At 39.9% G+C, this 19,292-nt stretch overlaps 1 protein-coding gene across 1 annotated transcript in view; it reads left to right on the top strand.

Annotated features, from left to right (window-relative positions):
• Positions 1-882: 882 nt before the first annotated feature.
• The window catches only part of ITPRID1 (ITPR interacting domain containing 1), a gene marked incomplete at its 3' end in the record, with an annotated part of 47,210 nt that continues 28,800 nt past the window's right edge, over positions 883-19,292 (top strand). The window contains exons 1-4 of the mRNA XM_084260645.1: positions 883-1,009; positions 12,968-13,019; positions 13,848-13,934; positions 14,605-14,807. Of these exons, the coding sequence (XP_084116771.1) occupies positions 889-1,009; positions 12,968-13,019; positions 13,848-13,934; positions 14,605-14,807 (463 nt within the window). The 5' untranslated portion in view covers positions 883-888. The remainder of the gene's footprint in view (positions 1,010-12,967; positions 13,020-13,847; positions 13,935-14,604; positions 14,808-19,292) is intronic.

Below are 19,292 nucleotides of genomic sequence, written 5' to 3' on the forward strand. Positions count from 1 at the left end.
AGGTTGGTGAGAACCAGATTCCCCTTTAACTGTTTTTTTACACTTGTTGCTACTTGTAGAAATAACTTGCACAAATGCTATACTTTGCAATGAGCCCTGTAAGAATGCCATAGCAAAGGCCAGTACACCTAACAATTTCTGTATCCTTTATGACTTAAAGATCCTTTTTTTTTTTTTTTTGAGAAGAAAGTGTTCTGAATTTCAGTTCTGCAAATTTAGCCTTGTCCGTAAAAGTCAGGGTGAGTTATTCCTGGCTCTGACAATGCTAAAAATAAAAATAGTAGGCCATTTGCCTCTTCTGGAATATCTCTGTAACTCTCTTGAAACCAGCAGGATATCTACCATTTATAGATTCAGCATTACCGTATAGAATTTGCGGTCAGGCTGATGTGAGGAGGAAGGGAATGCTGCTTTTCCCATCCCTCCTGTGGTCATGCAAGATTAAATAGAATTAAAGCAACAAAATGTGGTTTTTTTAATGAAATAAACAGCCTGAACACACAGAGGGAACCAGACCTATTGATTGGAGGACTGAGCCCAGACTTATTTTCAGACATTAAACAAAACAGCGTTTTCACAGATTCTTCTCTCTGAGTCATTTTGTCATTCAAGAGACTTACCATCCTGCCTGCCTCACTACATCATTACTGGCCATTGTCCTAATGTTTAAAGAAATACCAAGAACACTGTTTCCTCGTCAGTTCTGTTGCAGAGGAAGGAAAGGATCCTATGAGGCAGAAGAAAGGGACTGAGAGTAAATTAAATGCTAAGCTCAGTTTTTTGAGGAGATCTTTGTGTGGTCAGGATTTACGTTTGCTTTGGTTTGAAAAGAGAGGCTGGCAGTGGTGTGTTCTATGCATTCCTATTGCTGCTGAAGGGTGCATCTGGATGAGCCTTAAGAGTAGCCCATGGGCTACAGATCCCCACTCAGCACTGCTGCAAGGGGAGAATGAGGACTGGGAAGCCCTGGAGAGCTGTCGGAGGCATGCAGAGAGAGCTTCCAGTCCAGGTATTTGTTCTGGTTTCAAGTCCTACCCTCGTCTTTCTACCTTCTTGACCTACTTCATGGGCTGGTACAGAGAAGGAAAGAGTAGCTCAGTAGCTCCAGGACTTTATTCCATTGCCAGGTGCTCCTAAAGCATAGGAAAAGACTGAAGCATGTGCATACAAATTCCAGTGCTTCCACAGGAACCTTGAGGCTGGGGCAGTATTTCTGGTTTTTACACTTGTTCCTCTCCCCAGCAGAACATTCACTGAAGGCCCTGGAAGTTTCCGTCTCATGCGTAGTTAACTTAACCTTAGGGCTGCTGGAAACACCTGAAATAATCCTCAGGGTACTTGAAGACCTTGGTTTGGTCATATTGCTGTGTGCCTCTAGAACTGGTCTCAAGGGTGCATGTTACTGTGCCACCACAGGGAGTGAGTTGAGTGGAAGTTCAAGGAGCATGCAGAGATGGGACAGCGGAGCAAAGAGGTAACTTCAGCCTTTTTCAGAGCTCTCTGTTCTCTGCTTGTGATTTTTCCTGATAGGCTCACTGTTTGGGATGCAGTTCTTTTTTTCACTAAAACCAATGGAAATTTGGCAATTCCATAGAAGCAGGGTCATACTGTTTGTATTCCATGTCAGTTGAGATAAAAATGATGTGTGACTATATATCTGGCAGAGCTTAAAGCAATAAAAAAGAATTACTGACAGTCTAGCAATCTAATAGACAAACAATCATCTGCAATTTGTTTTAGCGAAACAAGACAATATCCATCTTTGCTATTAACGGTACTGTTTTGGTTCCCACTAGATCTGCTTAGGGGACCTTTCATTTTGCTCATTTAACTGGATTTTGTATAAAATTAAGGTACTTTATACCGTACTTCTGCAGAATGAAGAGGACACTCAGCTAGATAAAAACTGTTGCACGAAAGCCCAGCACTCATAAGATTCGTCCCCTTCCTATTCCATGACAGTGTTTGAGGATATTTTTTATTCCAGATTACCAACATACTGATTCAGCTCTTGCACTCCAGGGCAGGGAAAGCTGGAAAGCTAAATTATTGCCATACCTATCCATTAGCTATTTCACGCTAGGTAGCACAAGAAATGCCGTTTGTTCTGTGGACGTGTGTGATTCTGCCTCTTCCTTCATCTGAAATGCAACATCCTTTACCCTTGTTCTCTTGGTACCAAGAGCAGACCCAAAGCTGGTGGTTGTTTTACTTGTGATCAGTCACAAGGAAGAACCTGGGACACTCTGTGGCCAGAATAACAAGTTGGGTGTCCTTCACTGCTCCTGGTTGTTTGCAATGCAAATGGGAGGCTTTGTTTCACATAGTGCCATATCCATGGTAACCAAATGAAGACAAGTTTGCATTACTTCCTTACTAAAGTGTAATCCTTCCCCTGGTACATGTGCCAAAGAGGCATACAGAGTTAAAGGGACAGCAATATATTTCTTGGAAATGGAAGTAACCAAAGCAACTTCTGTCTTCTTTTTTTTTTTTGCTTTCTTTTTTTTCTTGTTCCATTTGTCTCTGTCCTCACTCGTCCACCTGCTCTTTACCATCCTGTCTTTTTCTGGTGTTCTCATTGTTAAAAACTAGACTAGTCCTGCTTTCTGCTTTCCCTTTATCCAGAGGCTAAGCAAACAATCGTCCCTCGGAATCATCAACTTAAACACAACTTCTTGGCAAACAGCCTTTCGTTGCCCTTCCTGGTATCTTTGAAAGAAAAAAAAAAATTGGGGGTGGAAATCAAAGCCACAAGCACCAGTTCTTGCCCTCCTGGGTCTGTGGCAGAGCAGAGGCACGGATGCACCAGCCTGCAACTATTCCATTGTATTAATAGCTGGATGAAGCCATACAGGTTGGAGCTTACATTTTTTTTCATTGTAGTTGTTAAAAAAATGTAAAAGCCTATTTCTTTTTCTGATCTTAAAGATATGAGAAATAATATTTTTTAAATTATGATTTCTGGTTTTAAGTCCAATTAAAAGAGCTTAATTCCAGATTTAAAGAGCTTTGGTGGGTTTTTTTTTTCATAGCTTCATAGACTGTTTCTTTTGACAAGCTAGGGGATGTTTTCTAGCAAAGTGGCCAGGCTCAAACTGAGTGTACCTCTAATTGCTGATGCTATGGTTTTCACTGTTGTTGTTTTGTTTCCTTGCTTGTGACAATGTGCACTGAATTTATGCCCTTTACGTATCTGGGATTCTTAAAATACAGCGCGCTCTCCCTCTTCAGCACAGTCTTGTGCTGTTTTGCTATTGTTGTTTAGCATTATCTGTTATGTTTTTCTTAATTAACAGTGAGCTCATATTGTGCTTAAAATGCAGTATGATGACACCATTAGCTTCTAATTTAGTTACTCACACTAAGCAAGGTTGTCTCAAACAGCCTTAGGACTTCTACTTTAAAAGGAGCAGACCAAGTTGATGTTGTGGCCGAGCAGGCTTCACGTAGACCCACATTCACCTACACAAATCTATATTAACCAACATATGAGAAGGCATGAGGCGTTATCACAAGCTTTCACTGCCTGGCATGCTTTGACGAAAAACTTATTTATCTGGAGTCACTTCACTTGTGAGTTTTCACATGGATGTTTCAGGGCTGCTTTGAATATCAAACCAAGTATCCATCATTTCTTTCAATGAAAATGGCAGGCATGCTGATGAGACAAAATAAATTAGTATTTTCCTATAGTAGCAAGGATTTCAGTATGCCTAGCATTTGCAGGTTGATGGGCAGGGAAAGGGGACCTTAACTTCATTTAGCTGCCTAAAGTTAAAGGGACCAAACTTAAAGAGTGAAAAAGTTTTTGTCATTTCATTTTGCTTCTAGTAAGATGCAGGGAATACAAGAGTTCTCAGTCTTTAAGTGGTGGTTTGTCCCAGTAAATGTCATCTGAACAGAGTGAATACTGCAGACCTGAAATTATGACTTTTGCTGTATGGACACTGTGCTAGTTGCATCTTTATTCTTGTTTACTGGAGCAGAGATGGGTAGATAGATATACCATGAGCCTTCTCCCTGCTGATGGAGCTGCCATAAAAAGTATAGCTAAACCAGAATGTCAAGCACAACTGTGTCCCATAAATGACTCCACAGAAATGGTATGAAGGATCTGTTTTGCTGTTTGCCTCGTGTACTTTTCTTCTTTTAATAGTTACCTAAATGCAGTGATTGGTTCATAAACCTATATATATGAGTTCATAGAGTTGATAATAGAAACTCTTCTCATCCTAGTTACGGGATCTGAAAAAACATTTTTTTTTCTCCATTCTGTAGCACAAAAACATACTTAGCATTTTGCTATCATGTCAAAACAGCCTGGTCACCACAAAAAATGCTTAAACACTTTTCTGCATGGAAATGGAATGTCTTAGGAATTTAATGGACTTCTTAAACCAAAGTAGCTGAGATTTGCAGCTACCTCCTAATTCCTATTTGTAGAACTACAAGTTTAGTTGCGTATTTCTCATGTTAAAGTTAACTGTGTGCTGCTTACTCAGGTATTAGCGCACCTGGATACAGAGATGTTTGCATTCATAAACGTCTAAAGAAAGTGGATAAATATTAACCAGGTGTGATTGAGTAATCACTTGACAAATGGAAAGGGAAGAGTAATATTAATAGCGCTATCCAGTAGGTATCATGTAGTGTGAGGAATACGATGTGAAGCTGATGAAGTTCAAGATCCTGTTTCAGTGAAACAAACACACTTTACTGTAGTTGGTGGCAAGGAGAATGGTTCTGTTAAATGCTGGCAACCAAAGTGAGACAAATCTGTCTGGGAACCTGCCATAAAATGTTTATGTGTTTTTCAATTTTTAGAAAATTTTAATTTCTTGCATTCTGTAGTAAAGATCTGATATAAATTCTTGTTGATGCAGAGTCCTCAGTTTCTACCTTGACACTTCATTGGAGGAAAGGGGGATAAGGAAGGAAAAAAAAAATGATATTTCCAAGATGTTCTCAGTGTGTTATCAAATGAACAAAACACACAGAACATGGAAACCAGCCAGTCATTCATTCCATCGACAGATTTGCAGAGCTAAATTTGCTTCTGGAGAGCAGTTAGAAATTAAAACACACAGATGATGAGTGGTGCTGGCACCCAAACTGTGATCAAGAGGACACTCTTGTCTGAAAAGATGTACCCTATCAGATTAATCATTATGTGTTAATTAATTTGAAATCAAAAGGATGTCTTCTGCTGTCTATGCACAGGAAATTAATGGTGATAGCACTAATTAAATATAATGGAAGTTACCTCTGTACTTCCCACATCTGGGGCCAAACTCTTTATTGCCCTTCATGTTGTGTCATTTATAGTTCAGACCCATTGTAGCATCTTACCCTCATTGTGTCCTGCTGTAAATGGCTGTGCAAGACATCAGGCAGTGGAGAATCAGGCCAGTGGATTACTCAGCTGGGAAATGAGCTGATTTCAATTAAACTAGCTCTAGACTTTGACTTCTAACCCTGAGAAGGTGTGTGACTGTATGTCCTCTGCTGCAAGTCATCCTATCATGAAAAATGGTCATTCTGCCTCATTCCTCCCCCTGCACTCCCAAAAAATGCTACCGTCCTTTCTTTGACCTCCTCCTGCTGTACAGACATTTGTCCTTGCAATTTCTCTGACAGGTGGGAGGCTCCATTTTCTTTTTTTTTTTTCTCTTTGACCAAATTCAGCTGCAGGTATTTTCTCACCATACGTTTGTAACTGAAATGCTCATACTGAAAAGAATTGCAGAGGCCACAGCAAGAAGAAAAGACTCTGGTGTCTCTCTGACAAAGGGTATGGGAACACGGTTCCTGCCATGTATCCTATCCTCTAAAAAAAGGAGATTGACGCCCTGTTCTTTCTCTTTTAGTTATGCCTTTTAACTAGTCTCCAGGTCTCTTAAAAAGCTGTAAGAGAAATCAGTGGCTGTACCAACTCTGTCATGAAATGACAAATGACTAACTACAACTGAAAGTCTAGGTTATTTCAAAGGATGTTAAATATTCTGGTTTATTTGTCCTGAAGATTTAAAAAATAGGCCAGCAAAACAATTTTTTCCCCACCCTGATCATTGGCAGTTTTCTCTCTGGCATCACGTCTGGCTGTTTTATGTGACTATGGCAGACCTAGAGATTACTACTTTGGCTTTCCGAGCCAGGAGAGTCATAAAAGCACTTCTCTGTTAGCGGCAGTTCATCTTAGAGAACGAGCTCTTTGCTCACAAAGTGGTGGGAGCATCCCAGGTGATGCAGATAAAGCATCCCATCCAAGCTAAGCAGAGACATCTCTTCAGTGGTTGCTGAGCTGTGCCTTACTTGACCCAATGCTCTCAGGGTCAGACAAAAAGCCTCCCAAATTCATTAAATAATACAGCATTTAATAGGTGCTCCATTTCCCTGCCGTGTCCACTGACACCGAACCACTTAAAAACTGCTCTTGTGGGGCTTAATCCCTTTCTCTCTGAATGTCTTCAATGCAGCCTGGTTTCTATCTGTTGTGCCATGCATCCCCTTCTCCCCAGCCCTTCTCACCACCTCAGCAACAATCCTGCCTTGATGAGATTAATAGTTGCATTGGCAGCTGTGAGAACATTGCCTTGCTGGTTTGCTGGAGTGGTTTTCACAGTCTGAGGCACAGCTTTGTCAGTGGCATCTGACCAAGCTCACTTTTGTTTGTAAGTGCATTTGAAAATGTGGGGAAAAGTTAATTCATGAAAGATATGGGAATTGACAGGGAACACGATACCCCACCTCTAGACATATCAGAGGACTTTAAATTTTCTGTTACAGTGGCACTGGAAAGAATAAAAAGAGTACATTATTACACTAATCAGTGTACAAGATCCTACTGGCCACAAATCTTACAATTCAAATGGATGCAATTGGAAAGAGTATTATATTTGGGTTGTGCACAGGCAACTGAGGTGCAGAAGAGAGAGACTTGTTCAAGAAGGAACCAATGTTCCTAAAATATCAGCCCATGGGATATAGTCTTTAAAAATACCAACCCATAATATAATAAAATATAGAGATCTCTATGGACTGATAGGCTCTAAAACCGCTGCTGATGCTTTGTGAAAAGAGCGAGCAGGGGATATTTTTCTTTAGTTTTCGGACTTACCTTGTGAGGTGACATCAGATCCAGGCCAATGGATAGACTATAACTTTGAGATGGGCAAGGGAGGGACTCGGTTATACAGCAGAGCATCATGGATGTACCTAGATGAAGACTCTCTAGTGTCGAGAGCTGTATTCCACCACTGCTCAGTAAGACTAGAAAAAAGTATTCTGCAGATTCTCAGGATTCCTTGGTGACTGGGGGCAGTGGCAAAGGTTTTTTCCTGTACTGCTGCAAGCATTTGCATTGGTCTCTTAGCCATTAATTCCATCTTCATTTTTATTTACTATCTTTTGTTCTTTACCACAGAGGTACTGGTGGAGTTTGTGCACCTGTTTGTATTTCCTATTGAAATGTTAAATTTGAACAAATCCATTGTTTCTCCAAGCCAGTTTATAAGCGTCAGGTTCTTAAGTCAATACTCAGTGTAACACCTGTGTTTGAGTTTTGCCTTCTTTTTTTTTTCCCTGGATGTAGACAAATCACCATGTGTTGCAAAATCTGATCTTATAAAAAAGTCACTACTGTTCTATCATTTTCACTTCTGCCTGGGTTACCTGTTGGGTTGTACCTCCTAACACCTTGGACTGTCTGGCTAACCATCGCAGAGCTCTGTGTTTAGTCCAAAGATAGGCTGCTGCTTCAGTCAGTGGAGAAAAAGCACCTCCAAATAGGTCCTTGTCTCTTCCTCCTAATGAGGGTGGAACTGCTATGGAGGTGCTTTCCTCTTTGTGCTGACCATAAAGGGAACTGAAAAGACTGGTTTAGAGTAAACGTGCCAATTTAACCTTCAGTATACCAGTAATGACGGTTTAACGGTTACAACTAGGTAGAGATTGACAATGTTAAAGCAGTTTAGTTGCTCTGTGGTATAAAACCCAAAAAAACAGAGTAACCTTGTGTATCCATATGTACTGTATTCAACACATGAAAATTAGATCTCCAAAGACCTGAGTGTAAAGACTTCTGATTGCTGCAGTCCTCCCTTGTCTTTTCACTGTGTTAATGAGAGTTGCACCACTGAATTGCGATAATGCAATGAAAATGCCTCCCCCTTTTAGCTTGTATCCAACCGAGCTGTGTTGCAGATCAGCACTTTCCTCCCTCCTCTGTCTGCAAGCAAGGCGGCTCTTTAAACTGATTTTCTCAGGGGCTTTGGTTAAACCTGAAGGAAGAGAAGCCTGCCCATAGCATTTTTCAGCAATGAGCTGAATACTTTGGAGCCATCTTTGCTTACCTTTGGGCTGAAAAGCTGCTTGGGAAGGCAGGAGAGCTGGGGTCTGTTCCTGCCTCTGCTGCAGGCTCCCTGCATGGCCTTGGGCAAACAAAGTTGATGGCTTGTGCTGCACTTACCCTGTGTGGTAAAGAGGAGGTAATAATCCTATTTCCACACTAGAGTGGACTGCCTCTCCCATTCCAAGCTATGCAGGAACTATGCACCAGGATGTATTAATGCAGAATCAGAAAAGCTAGTTTTGTGTTTTTAGTGGGACTGTGAGATACTTCCAGAACAATGGATAACTGGCAGATAATAGAGACAAATAATTCAGGATTTTATTTCTCTTTCCAAATTTGGTTACAAAAAGCCCTCAGATCACTAATGGAAATTACTGGACCCATCGCCCAGTGTTTCTCATTCATTCTAGGATTTAACCAAAAGCCATACACTGAGGTGGTGGATTGCTATAAACTGATCTGGCAATACTTTACCTAAGCATTCTACTTTTTATTTTTAGAAGACTCAGTAGAAGAGAATATTCATCAACAATTGAATTCTGGTGTTTTGTAAGTTTGGATCACATTATTACTTCATTATTTGTTGCCTGATTTCTCCAATAGGAAATACAATGTCTGCAACATTGCAGTTTCCTGTAGGAAAATAGTGACCCCTGAAAATTCTGAATGAAGTATTTTGCTTTGACTGATTTCAACCAAAGAATGATATTTTTATTTTGTTGACCTACATCAAAATACTCTTTCACAGCCATTCAGTCTGAACTGATGTGTTTGCTTATGACCCAGTGCCTCATGAGAAATGTATCTCAGTGCTCTGTTCAGTTTCAGGGTTTTCTTTGAAGGCTAGCATTTCCCATCATGTGTCTGGATAGCTTTCTGATCAAGCTGTCTGTGACATCATAGGAATTTCACAATGTTGGGTGTCCCATGGGAGATGTAGCCTGCTGCAAAAGCATGATTTATGGGACAGACTGTGGTTACACATCCCTACAATTCCGTGTGGGAAATAAAGTTTAACCTCGTACTTACTCAAACCTCAATGTATCTTCTTCACCAAAATTCTGGTTGTTTTAACTTTTTTGCTTTCTTTGGGATAAAAAATAAGGTCTGAAAGACTGGTATTTCCCATGAACTCTTCAGTAAGATTTAATGCATTGACTGCTTAGGCAAATGAAGTTGAAGTGTATTTGGTTAGAGTCAGGGCTCTGCCAGAGAAGTGGGAAAAAAAGAAGACACATCCTTAGCAATGATGGTTGGATGTATGGTAAGGAGCAAAAAATAGTAGCAATCTTATGTAACAGTTGTAGCAGCATTTTCCAGTAGCAAGGTCAACCGAACTGTAGGGCTTGCTATTATTATGGGTGTCATTAATAATTATCATGTCACCATGCAGACATGGATCACCTGAGAGCTATCATACAGCTGCCTCTTATGTGATGCATTGAAAAGCCTTTTTCTTCCATTCTTCTCCCTCCTGCCCTAGGTAAGCTGATTTAATTAGATTCTTAGTAAAATTTAAGTTCAGAAGTGGCAGGATTTACTCATGCAGAATGCTAAAATTTTATGGTCTTTGATTTCAACACAAATGCAATATTTGAATCTCAACACAATGGAGGCTGTTGTATGTTGAGGAGAAAGTAGATGGTGTTCACAGGCAAGAAAGAAGATGAGCCTACGGCTCTGTTTTTCTACCAGCCATCTACACTCAGCTCATCCACTCCCTGAGTGCCCAGTGCTGTGTCTGCCCACTGAGCTGCCTCCACGAGCTCACCTCTCCTCAGAAAAGAGCAATCTTTCTTTTGAGGATTTAATTTCTTTGTCTTTTTTTTTTTTTAATGGCTTTAATCTTACAGTCTACCTACAAGTAGGGGATAAACCTCAAGGCCAAGGGCAGGAAGTTAAGACAGAACATCATTTGTTGTTTCTAACTCGGACTGCCTGGCTATAAAATATCAACTACCACAGACCTCCAAAGGGGAGAGTTATTGGAAAAAGCTGATATTCATACATAATGTGTAAATTTTTTCCTTGGTTTAGAGCCATAATGGGGACATTCTCACATGAGGTCTTCCAACAGAAAAATCTTGGGTTTACCTTCTTCACTGGCATGATTTTATTTTCTTCTATGGAAGGAGTGGAGGTTTCTAGGACAGGTTTACCCAGCGGTCTGTAAGTTGTGGTACAAGAGTTTCGGGTGACTGAAATTCTGCCTGAACTGAATGTAGAACTTCTCACTTGTTCTCACCTACTTTTCTGACCTGCTGAGTGTAGTGAATTCAGAGATATTTTTTAAAATTTATTTTAGGAAAGGAGCCAGAAGCCCCAATCACCTCACAGCTCCTTATGTATTCCTGAAAATATTCACATTTTTAGCACTTTTGGAATGCCAAAGCATTGTTTATTGGTGCTTCCATATTTACACTTTTTGGTTTTTTGGTTCATGAGTAAGAGATGCAGTTCAATGATTTAATAATTTCTCCTGATAATCAAAGATTACTGAGGCTAAAATGCTCTATCTTCCCTCAAGAATCAGAGGCCACATTGTGCTTAGCAAAATATATTATTCATAAGCAAAGATATACTTAGATGTGCAGTAAACAGAGCACCAATTAGCACCACAGTTGGTTTACAAAGTATTTTTTGTTTGTTTGTTTTCATAAGGTTTTCTGACAGATTTCTAAAGGGCATTATTTCTCCCAAAGTATCTTCCAGTTTGGTAATGAGATTCAGTGTTTCTCATGTCAGGAACAAAATCCTTACACAGATCGGGAAATGTAAATACTGTACCCTCCCCATTACTGTTTGTATGACCTCTTAAATAAGGAGAAAACAATCCCTATTATTTCAAAATGTCAAGTTTTCTGATGAGGAACTTCTCATGAGAGTCATCTCATTAATGAAAGAAGTGGAGGCTCTTAACCATGAGTGAAATTGTCCATCTTGCACTAGCAGCAGTGCAAAGTCTGTCCAAGTCATGAGGTGGACAAGGGACCCTGAGCAGTTTACCCACCTAATGGGCTGGATGGCTTAGCCTTTGTAGCAGTACATTGGCATGTTCTTGACCCACAGCAATGCAGGACAATTCAACTTCCTCTAGCCTCCAGCAAAAGAGTGTTAAGGTGTCATACTCACAGTTTACTTGGTTTGAGTGTACAGCCACACCAGCTACTGCCTCTCACCCAATTTGTGGTAATCTATCGAGTTCAGCTCACTTGATCATGAGTCTCAGCCCTTGGTTTTTGGTGACATGCTATTTCCTACACCTCCTGCAAACACCAGGTTTCTCATCATTAAATTATTTACTTAACACCCTGACCTGTGTTTCACAGTGCTAGGATTTTAATTTGTATTCATTCAGTTCAGACAATATGAGATACTGAAGAAATCACAGAATCAGCCAGTTTGTAGCATCATGTTCTGTTCCAGAGAGGAGTGCCTGTGTGCTGCTAGGGAAAAATTGTATTAACTCTCAATTTCAGATCTTCCTTTTAACATTCTCAAGCATTTTTATAGTGAATCTACAGCTTCTGTTGGCACGTGAGTAGGAAATAGAATACAAGCAGCAGCTGATTCTTATTCAAATTATGCTTGCCTCGCTGCTAGAAAGTCTGGTTTATGTTACCACTGCAAATTACGGGATGTCAGTAACCTTTATGTTCTCAATTTGGATGAATATCCTTGCACTGAGTAAGCCAGAAGGAACTTATGTTAGAATTTATGAACAGAAGAATAATCCAGCAGAGAATGTGAAAGGATGTTTTTTCCTTCCATATTGACACAGTTTTGTTAAATAGAAAGACACCAAAAAAAAAAAAAAAAGGGGCAAAAAATCTTGTTCTTGTGGAATGAAGAATGACATCTACTATGCTCTTAGGCAAATGCTTCCCCAAATTTCTGAGGATCAACAAGTGTGTTATTTCAGTAGTGTTGGGGGGAAGCGATAACTCCAGGCACTCTGTGTTGTTTGTATCCGATTTATTCCCATGGCATCACCGTGAAATGATGAAATGTGCACCTTACAACTTATAGGTATAGCACTCTTGGGAGCCCAGTAAACAATCTTAGCAATTCTTGGACAAATATTTTCTCCTCCAGAAGCTCTTGCAATTGTCCTACGACTGCCTTACTACTCTCAAACATGTTTAGAGTCTAATGCAAAGCCCAGAGAAATCCATAATAAAATACAACATTTCAGTGAATTTTTTTACTCAAAAAGTATTATTTTTTATTCAAAAAGCAGGGATTAAAAGGAATTTTCATCATATTTGCTGTGTGTATATCTTCAATGGCTCTGCAGCAGATGGTGGAACCAAATTCAGAGTGTTTACTTTTAAATAGCAGGGGCTTAGGTTGTACCACTACCTGTTCATGAAATAGAAAGGTGCCTATTTTCCCTTTCTTTGTGTCATGTATTGCATTTATTTATGACTAACATATACTGTGAATTGAGCTTCCTACAATGCTGTTGTTCTGCAACTTTGCTACTTGGTTTAAAATGTTTCCTTATATAATGCAATCAGTCTTTTGGACTTTTCTCTAGTTTGACACATTTCTGTTTTCAGGAGAGAAAACAAAGTAAGAAAATAAATTATTTTTATTTCTTCTTGTTTCCAGTTTCCTTGTCAGTACCAGGAATGGTACAAATGACTGTGCAAAGTTCCAGGAGGTAGGTGTCAGACATCATAGAGATCTGTTATAAGTTCGTTTTACTTCCTTTTCTTTCTGACAAAAGGAGGAATTTTAGGGGGTCTGCAGGTTGGTTTTTTTCCTTCTCTCAAACTGATAGCAACGTTAGTTCCAAATTCCACATGTCCCTCAAGGCCTGCTTAAGATGTGAGCTGATGGATAACATGCAACAATAAAGTGACCAATGCCGTGCTTCCACTGTATAAAAACATTTGCTACTGATCTTGATAGGCATGTGTAGGTAAAGTTAAGCTTGGGCATAACAAAAGCATATCATCTTACCTGTTGAGAAAGATTACCGTGTTGCAGGATGTTCTTTTTGCAGTGAACAGGCTCTGAAAAGCAACCCTTTTTCTGCAGATTAACAGATACAAACCCAATAAGAAGCAAAGCACAGAATTGTTCTCAGGTGCCACTCCTGTGGCTGCAACTCATTGTGCCTTGTCTCTCCAAAACTTTGTTAACAGCAATTATATCTTTTGAAGTAGGTGGCTAGAGAAACCGTGCTCCCTAAAGGTTCCCCAAAGATTCACCATCTGTCAAAAGTGAGCCATTCTGCCACCTTTATAATTAGCATTTACTGGTACCTCACACCTACGTTCTCACACCTACTGTAACATACTGTTCTTGAGAATAAGCGTATTGCCACGCTCTCATGCCGACTTTTCTTCTAAGGCATTGCTATTATGTATCGTTATAAACCAAGACAAAATGCAAATGTTTACTCTAGGAAAAAACCCATAATGACATCCCAGAGGAGCACATGAGTAAACACATTTCATTGTTAGGTTTTTTTTTTCCAACCCAGGTCCCTGCTAGAGTTTTCAGAAAGTCCGATTATGTCAAGATGCAATAGTGTGAGGTCTTCCCACTTGCTCACCAGTGCACCACAGAGGTTAGTTTTTTTCCATATATTTCCAGCTAGGAATACAAGGAATTAGCCAATTTAGAGACCAACAAATGTGAGTATGAGTTTGTGTAAGCAGATAGAATCATAGAGTCTACTGTGATGGAAGGGACCCATAAGCATCATCAAGTCCAGGAGGGAGGTCTTAGTTTGAAAAAGGCATTTTCTTATTCACCTTAACAAGATCAAAATGACCTTCTTAATACTAGGTGTCTGATCTCAAATGTATTTCTACCAGTAAACAAAAAAAACCCCAAATAAACAAAGTAAAAAAAACCCACAACATCTATCTGAAATTTCAGTGGTCTGGATCCACTGGAAGGTAAAAAACCGCAAGGTCTTATGGCAGGTGCAGCATGCTTTGTCTGCATTCTGCCTTGAGAGAAGTAAGCCCGCAGAGCTGTGAACCTACACCTTTTATTAGTGTTCCTCTTGCTAAGCTATCTAGATCCCATGCCACTGAATTCCTTTGGGGGAGGAACATGTGTTAATCTCCTAGCAATGTGACTGAAAGTTGCTACTTTCACTTGGGCAGAAGTCTCCACAAGAGGGGAAAAGAAGTGAATTATTTAACAAAAACAAAACCATATGAAAGCTACTGCAAGAGAAAAGTGGTACCAAGACAGGGGTGTAAATAATCCTGATGTGTTTACCACAGCATCACTGAATGGCTATCGCTCTGGGAGAAGGATCCAGTCGAGATTCTTCTTGATTTGGGGTTCGGTACAGAAGAACCTGATGTCTGCACTAAAATCCCTCCTCGATTCCTCTGTGGTACTTCTGTAGCAAAAGGGATCAACATCCGTGTGTTTTTAGAAGCTCAGAAGCAGCGGATGGACATCGAGAGACCAAACCTATATGGTAAGGAAAGACATTTTGCAAAAGGTGGAATTTTATCCAGGAGGCAAAATAAATAGCAAAGGGGACTGAGAAGGTAGGGAAAAAGAGGCTTATGAAATAAAAATCATGAGAAAAGGACATGTATTCAGGACACATCAAAGAACCTCATACATGCCTAAGCAGTGATGATATGTAATGTGATTGAAATACAATTTGCCTTTCCTCTGCTGTAGACCCTGATTTGTGCACTGAAGTGACCGGCTTGTGGCATTTTAATACATAAGTGGTCATTCCCTGTAAGACCTACCCTACCACCAGAGACTGTTGCTAGTGCCACAGAGGTTTGCATAATTCAACATGGGTCCACTGTTCCAGCTACTTCACCACAACACACACTTGTCATCATTGGTGTTGTGAGCCAATACACAAGATTTTTAGTTCAACCAAGCCATATGTGGGCTCACATTTCCTTTCCACCTTGGTGAGAGCAGGACCCCTCTACAGATAATGTGGTGAGCAGATGACAAGGTCTTATCTTCCCATGACTAGAGCTGCCAGAGCTTCTGCATCAGACCCACAAATCCCTAACAAAACCCTAACAGTTTTGTGGTTCAAATATGCCCTAAGATCTAGATGAGGATCATGTGTTAAGTACAATAAAATCCCACCATTTACGGCATGCAGTCTTGATTTTTATTCATTTAGATGGTTTTAGTTCTCATGCTGTGTATTTTGCAGTTGAGAAACGAATACAAGGTCCTCATCCTGAAGATGTATCTGTATTAAAATAGCATTGTTAATTCGCTGGTGTATCACCCATCTAAAAAGTCCAATTTTGACACCATTTCCCCTCATATTTGCTGCACAGGATAGCCAGATGGCTCTTGAAATCTTCTGTTTACTTAAGATGCTCAGCAAAGCAGGATCTCTCGCATAGCCCATGCATTCCCATTTAGAATTAAACCAAGGAAGCAGTATGGATGGAATGAGAATTGAAACAGAAATGTCAGAGCATTGTGGAAAATGTGTTTTCCCCTCTCTCTCTCTCTCCTCTCTTTTTTTTTATAGCAAGCCCAATGCACACATTTCAATATTTACAGAAAACTGACACATCAAACAGGTTTCTCAGCTCTCACGTTCTTTCTCTCTCTCTCTGTAATTCCTCAGAGAGAGAGGGAACAGAGATAATCAGTATGAGTGGATGGTGGATGGAGACCTCAGGGAAGAAGGTAAAGCACTAGGAGGGAGTGAAAGCAGAGAAAGAGCCTCTGCGGGATGGAGTTTGCACAGTAAAGGCAGGCAGTGGTAAGCCAAGATGTGAATTTAATGACTGTCTTGCAGTCATCCTGAATGGGAGCACTCTTAGTACATGTTAATGGTTTATCTATATGGGGGAGTTGCTGTGAAGCAAGATAAGATTTGAATTTCTGTTTTGGTGGGTGTAATGTCCATCAAAACATACAATCTTGCTTTTGACAGTTTGGGAGGGGGTTTTCACACCATCTGCTTAGGCCTCCTAAGTATGTGCCTGGGCTGGGAACATTTAATCAAGAGAGGTGGGATTCATCCTTCAGAGATACTTACCTCTTCCCTTTTCACTGACTACATATGTCCTCAATACACTTATTAACCTCAGCCTGGTTCACAGCACCAAATTATAGGCATTTAGCTGAAGCACCATACCAAGGAGGTTGATAACTGTAAAGTCTTTCTCCCTTACTAGCAAGTGGGGAGAGTCAGGCAGCTCCTGCAGGAGATCTGCCACCACTTAAACACCTCTCAGAAAAAAGACTGTCTCAGTGACTATGTAGGTAATCTTCCTCAAGAACCTTCCCACACCCGGTGTTCCAAGAGAGGACTTACAGCTAAAAAAGAATGTTACAGGTTTAGTTCACGAGCACCTGAGGAATATCCTCAAATGGGATTTGTTTGCAAACTGTTTTTTTTTTCTAATCTTGCCAGCCCTAAGTTGTCTAATGATTTTGTAGTGAGGTGTAGCAAGGAGGAGGAGTGGAAAATTCATGCTTATTAGATTTTAAAATGAACCAACTCTTCTAAAGCAGAAGCCTACATTCCCTGTAATGGCAATTAAGAGAATCAATGCTTTTGAAGGTGTCCAGAAACAGACTCAGAAAAAGACCCTTCTCTGTAAGCTAAGTAGAAGGTTCAGGTCTAGAGATGTTCCACAGCATTTACCTCTCCAGGAACGACTTAGGGAACTCCAAACTGCTTACTCTGCAAGCATTCCTTCACCAGGGCATTGAAAGTGCCAAAACGAGGGAGACCACGCTGCACCTCTAGAGATTTCAGGACTGTGCTGAGACACTGTTCCCAGAGATGAATGGATGAATTCAGTTATTGTCACCCTGTTTGGTTTATTATCACTGAACAATTTCAATGCAAATGCAGTTTAGTTCACAAAAATATGATGTATTTTCAAAGAAGTCAGTCACCCTTTCAGTTTCGCAGGCAGAACCAAAAGAAAATCAAAGCTTATCCCCATCATTTGCCAGTGGTGAAAATTTGATGGCCTCATTTGAAGTGGGGTTTGACTTCCTAACTGAAAAAATAAAGCGGCTTGACAATCAGAAGCTAAGTGAAAAGCAATTATAGTTCTTAATATATCCAAATTTTTTTACAAACTTTGGGTTTTCAAACATCTTAGTTCCAAAATGACGAATTTTCTCAATAAGATGCTTAATAATAATTAAAAAAACCCCTCCATCGTATTTCAGTACCACCTATTCAATCACCACATCTAAATCTGCTTGGGGTTTGGAATTCTATTTCTGGGGATTTTTCACTCTCCTTGCTGTCTGTCTCAGCTGCTGCAAGACCTTCACAGGTGCTGTAGTTGAAGTCTTGCTCTCCTCTGTGAGATGAGTGTATTAGGTAGACACCATTTTCCATAATATATGGTTATCCTGTGATCACCATAGATCAGCTAACAGAGAGGTGCACGCATGATTGGATATATATATCAGCTAGTAAATCCACCTCCTAGAAGATAAATGTAATGTAAATTGCTAAATACCTTCCTTGAAGTACAGCTTCAATTCAAGCAAAGGCAGCATTGCCAAGACTCAAGTTGAAAAAAATCTAAAAAAAAATTTTAATATATGACAAAGTAGACAATGTTCAAATTTCATTTTTACTTTTCCCAAGAAAAACTGAGCAATTTCAGATGTCTTGATTTTCCCACTGAAAATTATGGTGGGTTTTTTTCTAAATTCTGCCATTTGTTGTGAAAAAAAAAAAAAAGTTGTTGATTGAAAATTTCTTGCTGGCTTTGGAAATGTTCTGTGTTCCTTCATTCCACTGTGAACCTACTGAAGATTTTCCAAATCTCTCATGTGGATAAATACGTCAGCTATGTAAGACACAGGAACAATGCTGTAAGCTTTCCCTCCTAAATTATAAAATGGTTGATCATAAAGTCATTAGAAGCCCTATAAAAGATACAGATTCTATTGAAGATTCATTGATCTTGTTTTCAGCACAGCCAATTGCTGTTTTGACTGAAGTTTCTAGTGAAAATGAATCCATGTTTATGTCCTTTATTATCTCCTCCATGCTACAGATTTAGGCTATTTTGCAGCAATTTGCGGGGACTAAAGAGAACTTATCAGCCTCTCACTTATTTGAGGTACGATCCTTGGGGAGCACTCCTAGTAACTGAAGAGATTGCTTGCCTGGAGAGAAATTGTCCACAAAGGCTATCCCTGACATAATTTCTTCATGACCTGTGTATTTATCACATTGCATGTGACCGAGGGGATTTTTTTTAATGTTGTTCATTTATCATTTCTCTTGTTGTTTGATTTGTTCTTTAGGTGTCCCGAGCTCTTTGAAATAATTTACAAAAGCTAAGCAGTGTGTAAAAACTATTTCCTGTTGCAGCAAATTTGGTTCTGGTTCAACTCAAACTGACTGGACTGCCTTGCCACTGTCAGTCAAAGGAGATTAGCACTTGGCATTTTTATGGCTTGATGTAGTGGGAGGCAGATGAAATACTGAGTATAAAATGTGTTTTACATGGAGAGCTTGTGGTAGCAGAGTGTACAAGACCAAAAATTATTTGTTCTGACACCCGAAATTTACACAAATAGAAACTGCACAACACTGTGTAATGTGTGAACCAATAGATCAGAGAAGTCCTTTTAACAACATCAGGTGAAACCTTTGACCGTGCCTTAAAAGCAGCAGCAATGGCAAGGTTTTCCTCTGGTTTTGAAACTTAGGCAATGTCTGGAGCAACGAAAAAAGAAGGAGGGAAAAAAAAAAAGAATTCTTGATTGGTCCCTGATGCTAAAGACCAACCTGGATCCATGGTAAATAACCCCTTGTTGTCTAATTGTCAGTGAAGCAGCATTACCAACAGCCTACACGCAGGCTGTAGTAAATTTGGCTGCTCTCTAAGAGGAATGGCAGCCAAGAAATTTTGAATTTTGCCATCTCCTGTCCTCAATGAATCTCTCAAGGAAGGAGGAGTCCTGGCGACATATT

Source organism: Gallinula chloropus (assembly GCF_964237585.1).
Source record: "Gallinula chloropus genome assembly, chromosome: 2".
Taxonomy (NCBI): domain Eukaryota; kingdom Metazoa; phylum Chordata; class Aves; order Gruiformes; family Rallidae; genus Gallinula; species Gallinula chloropus.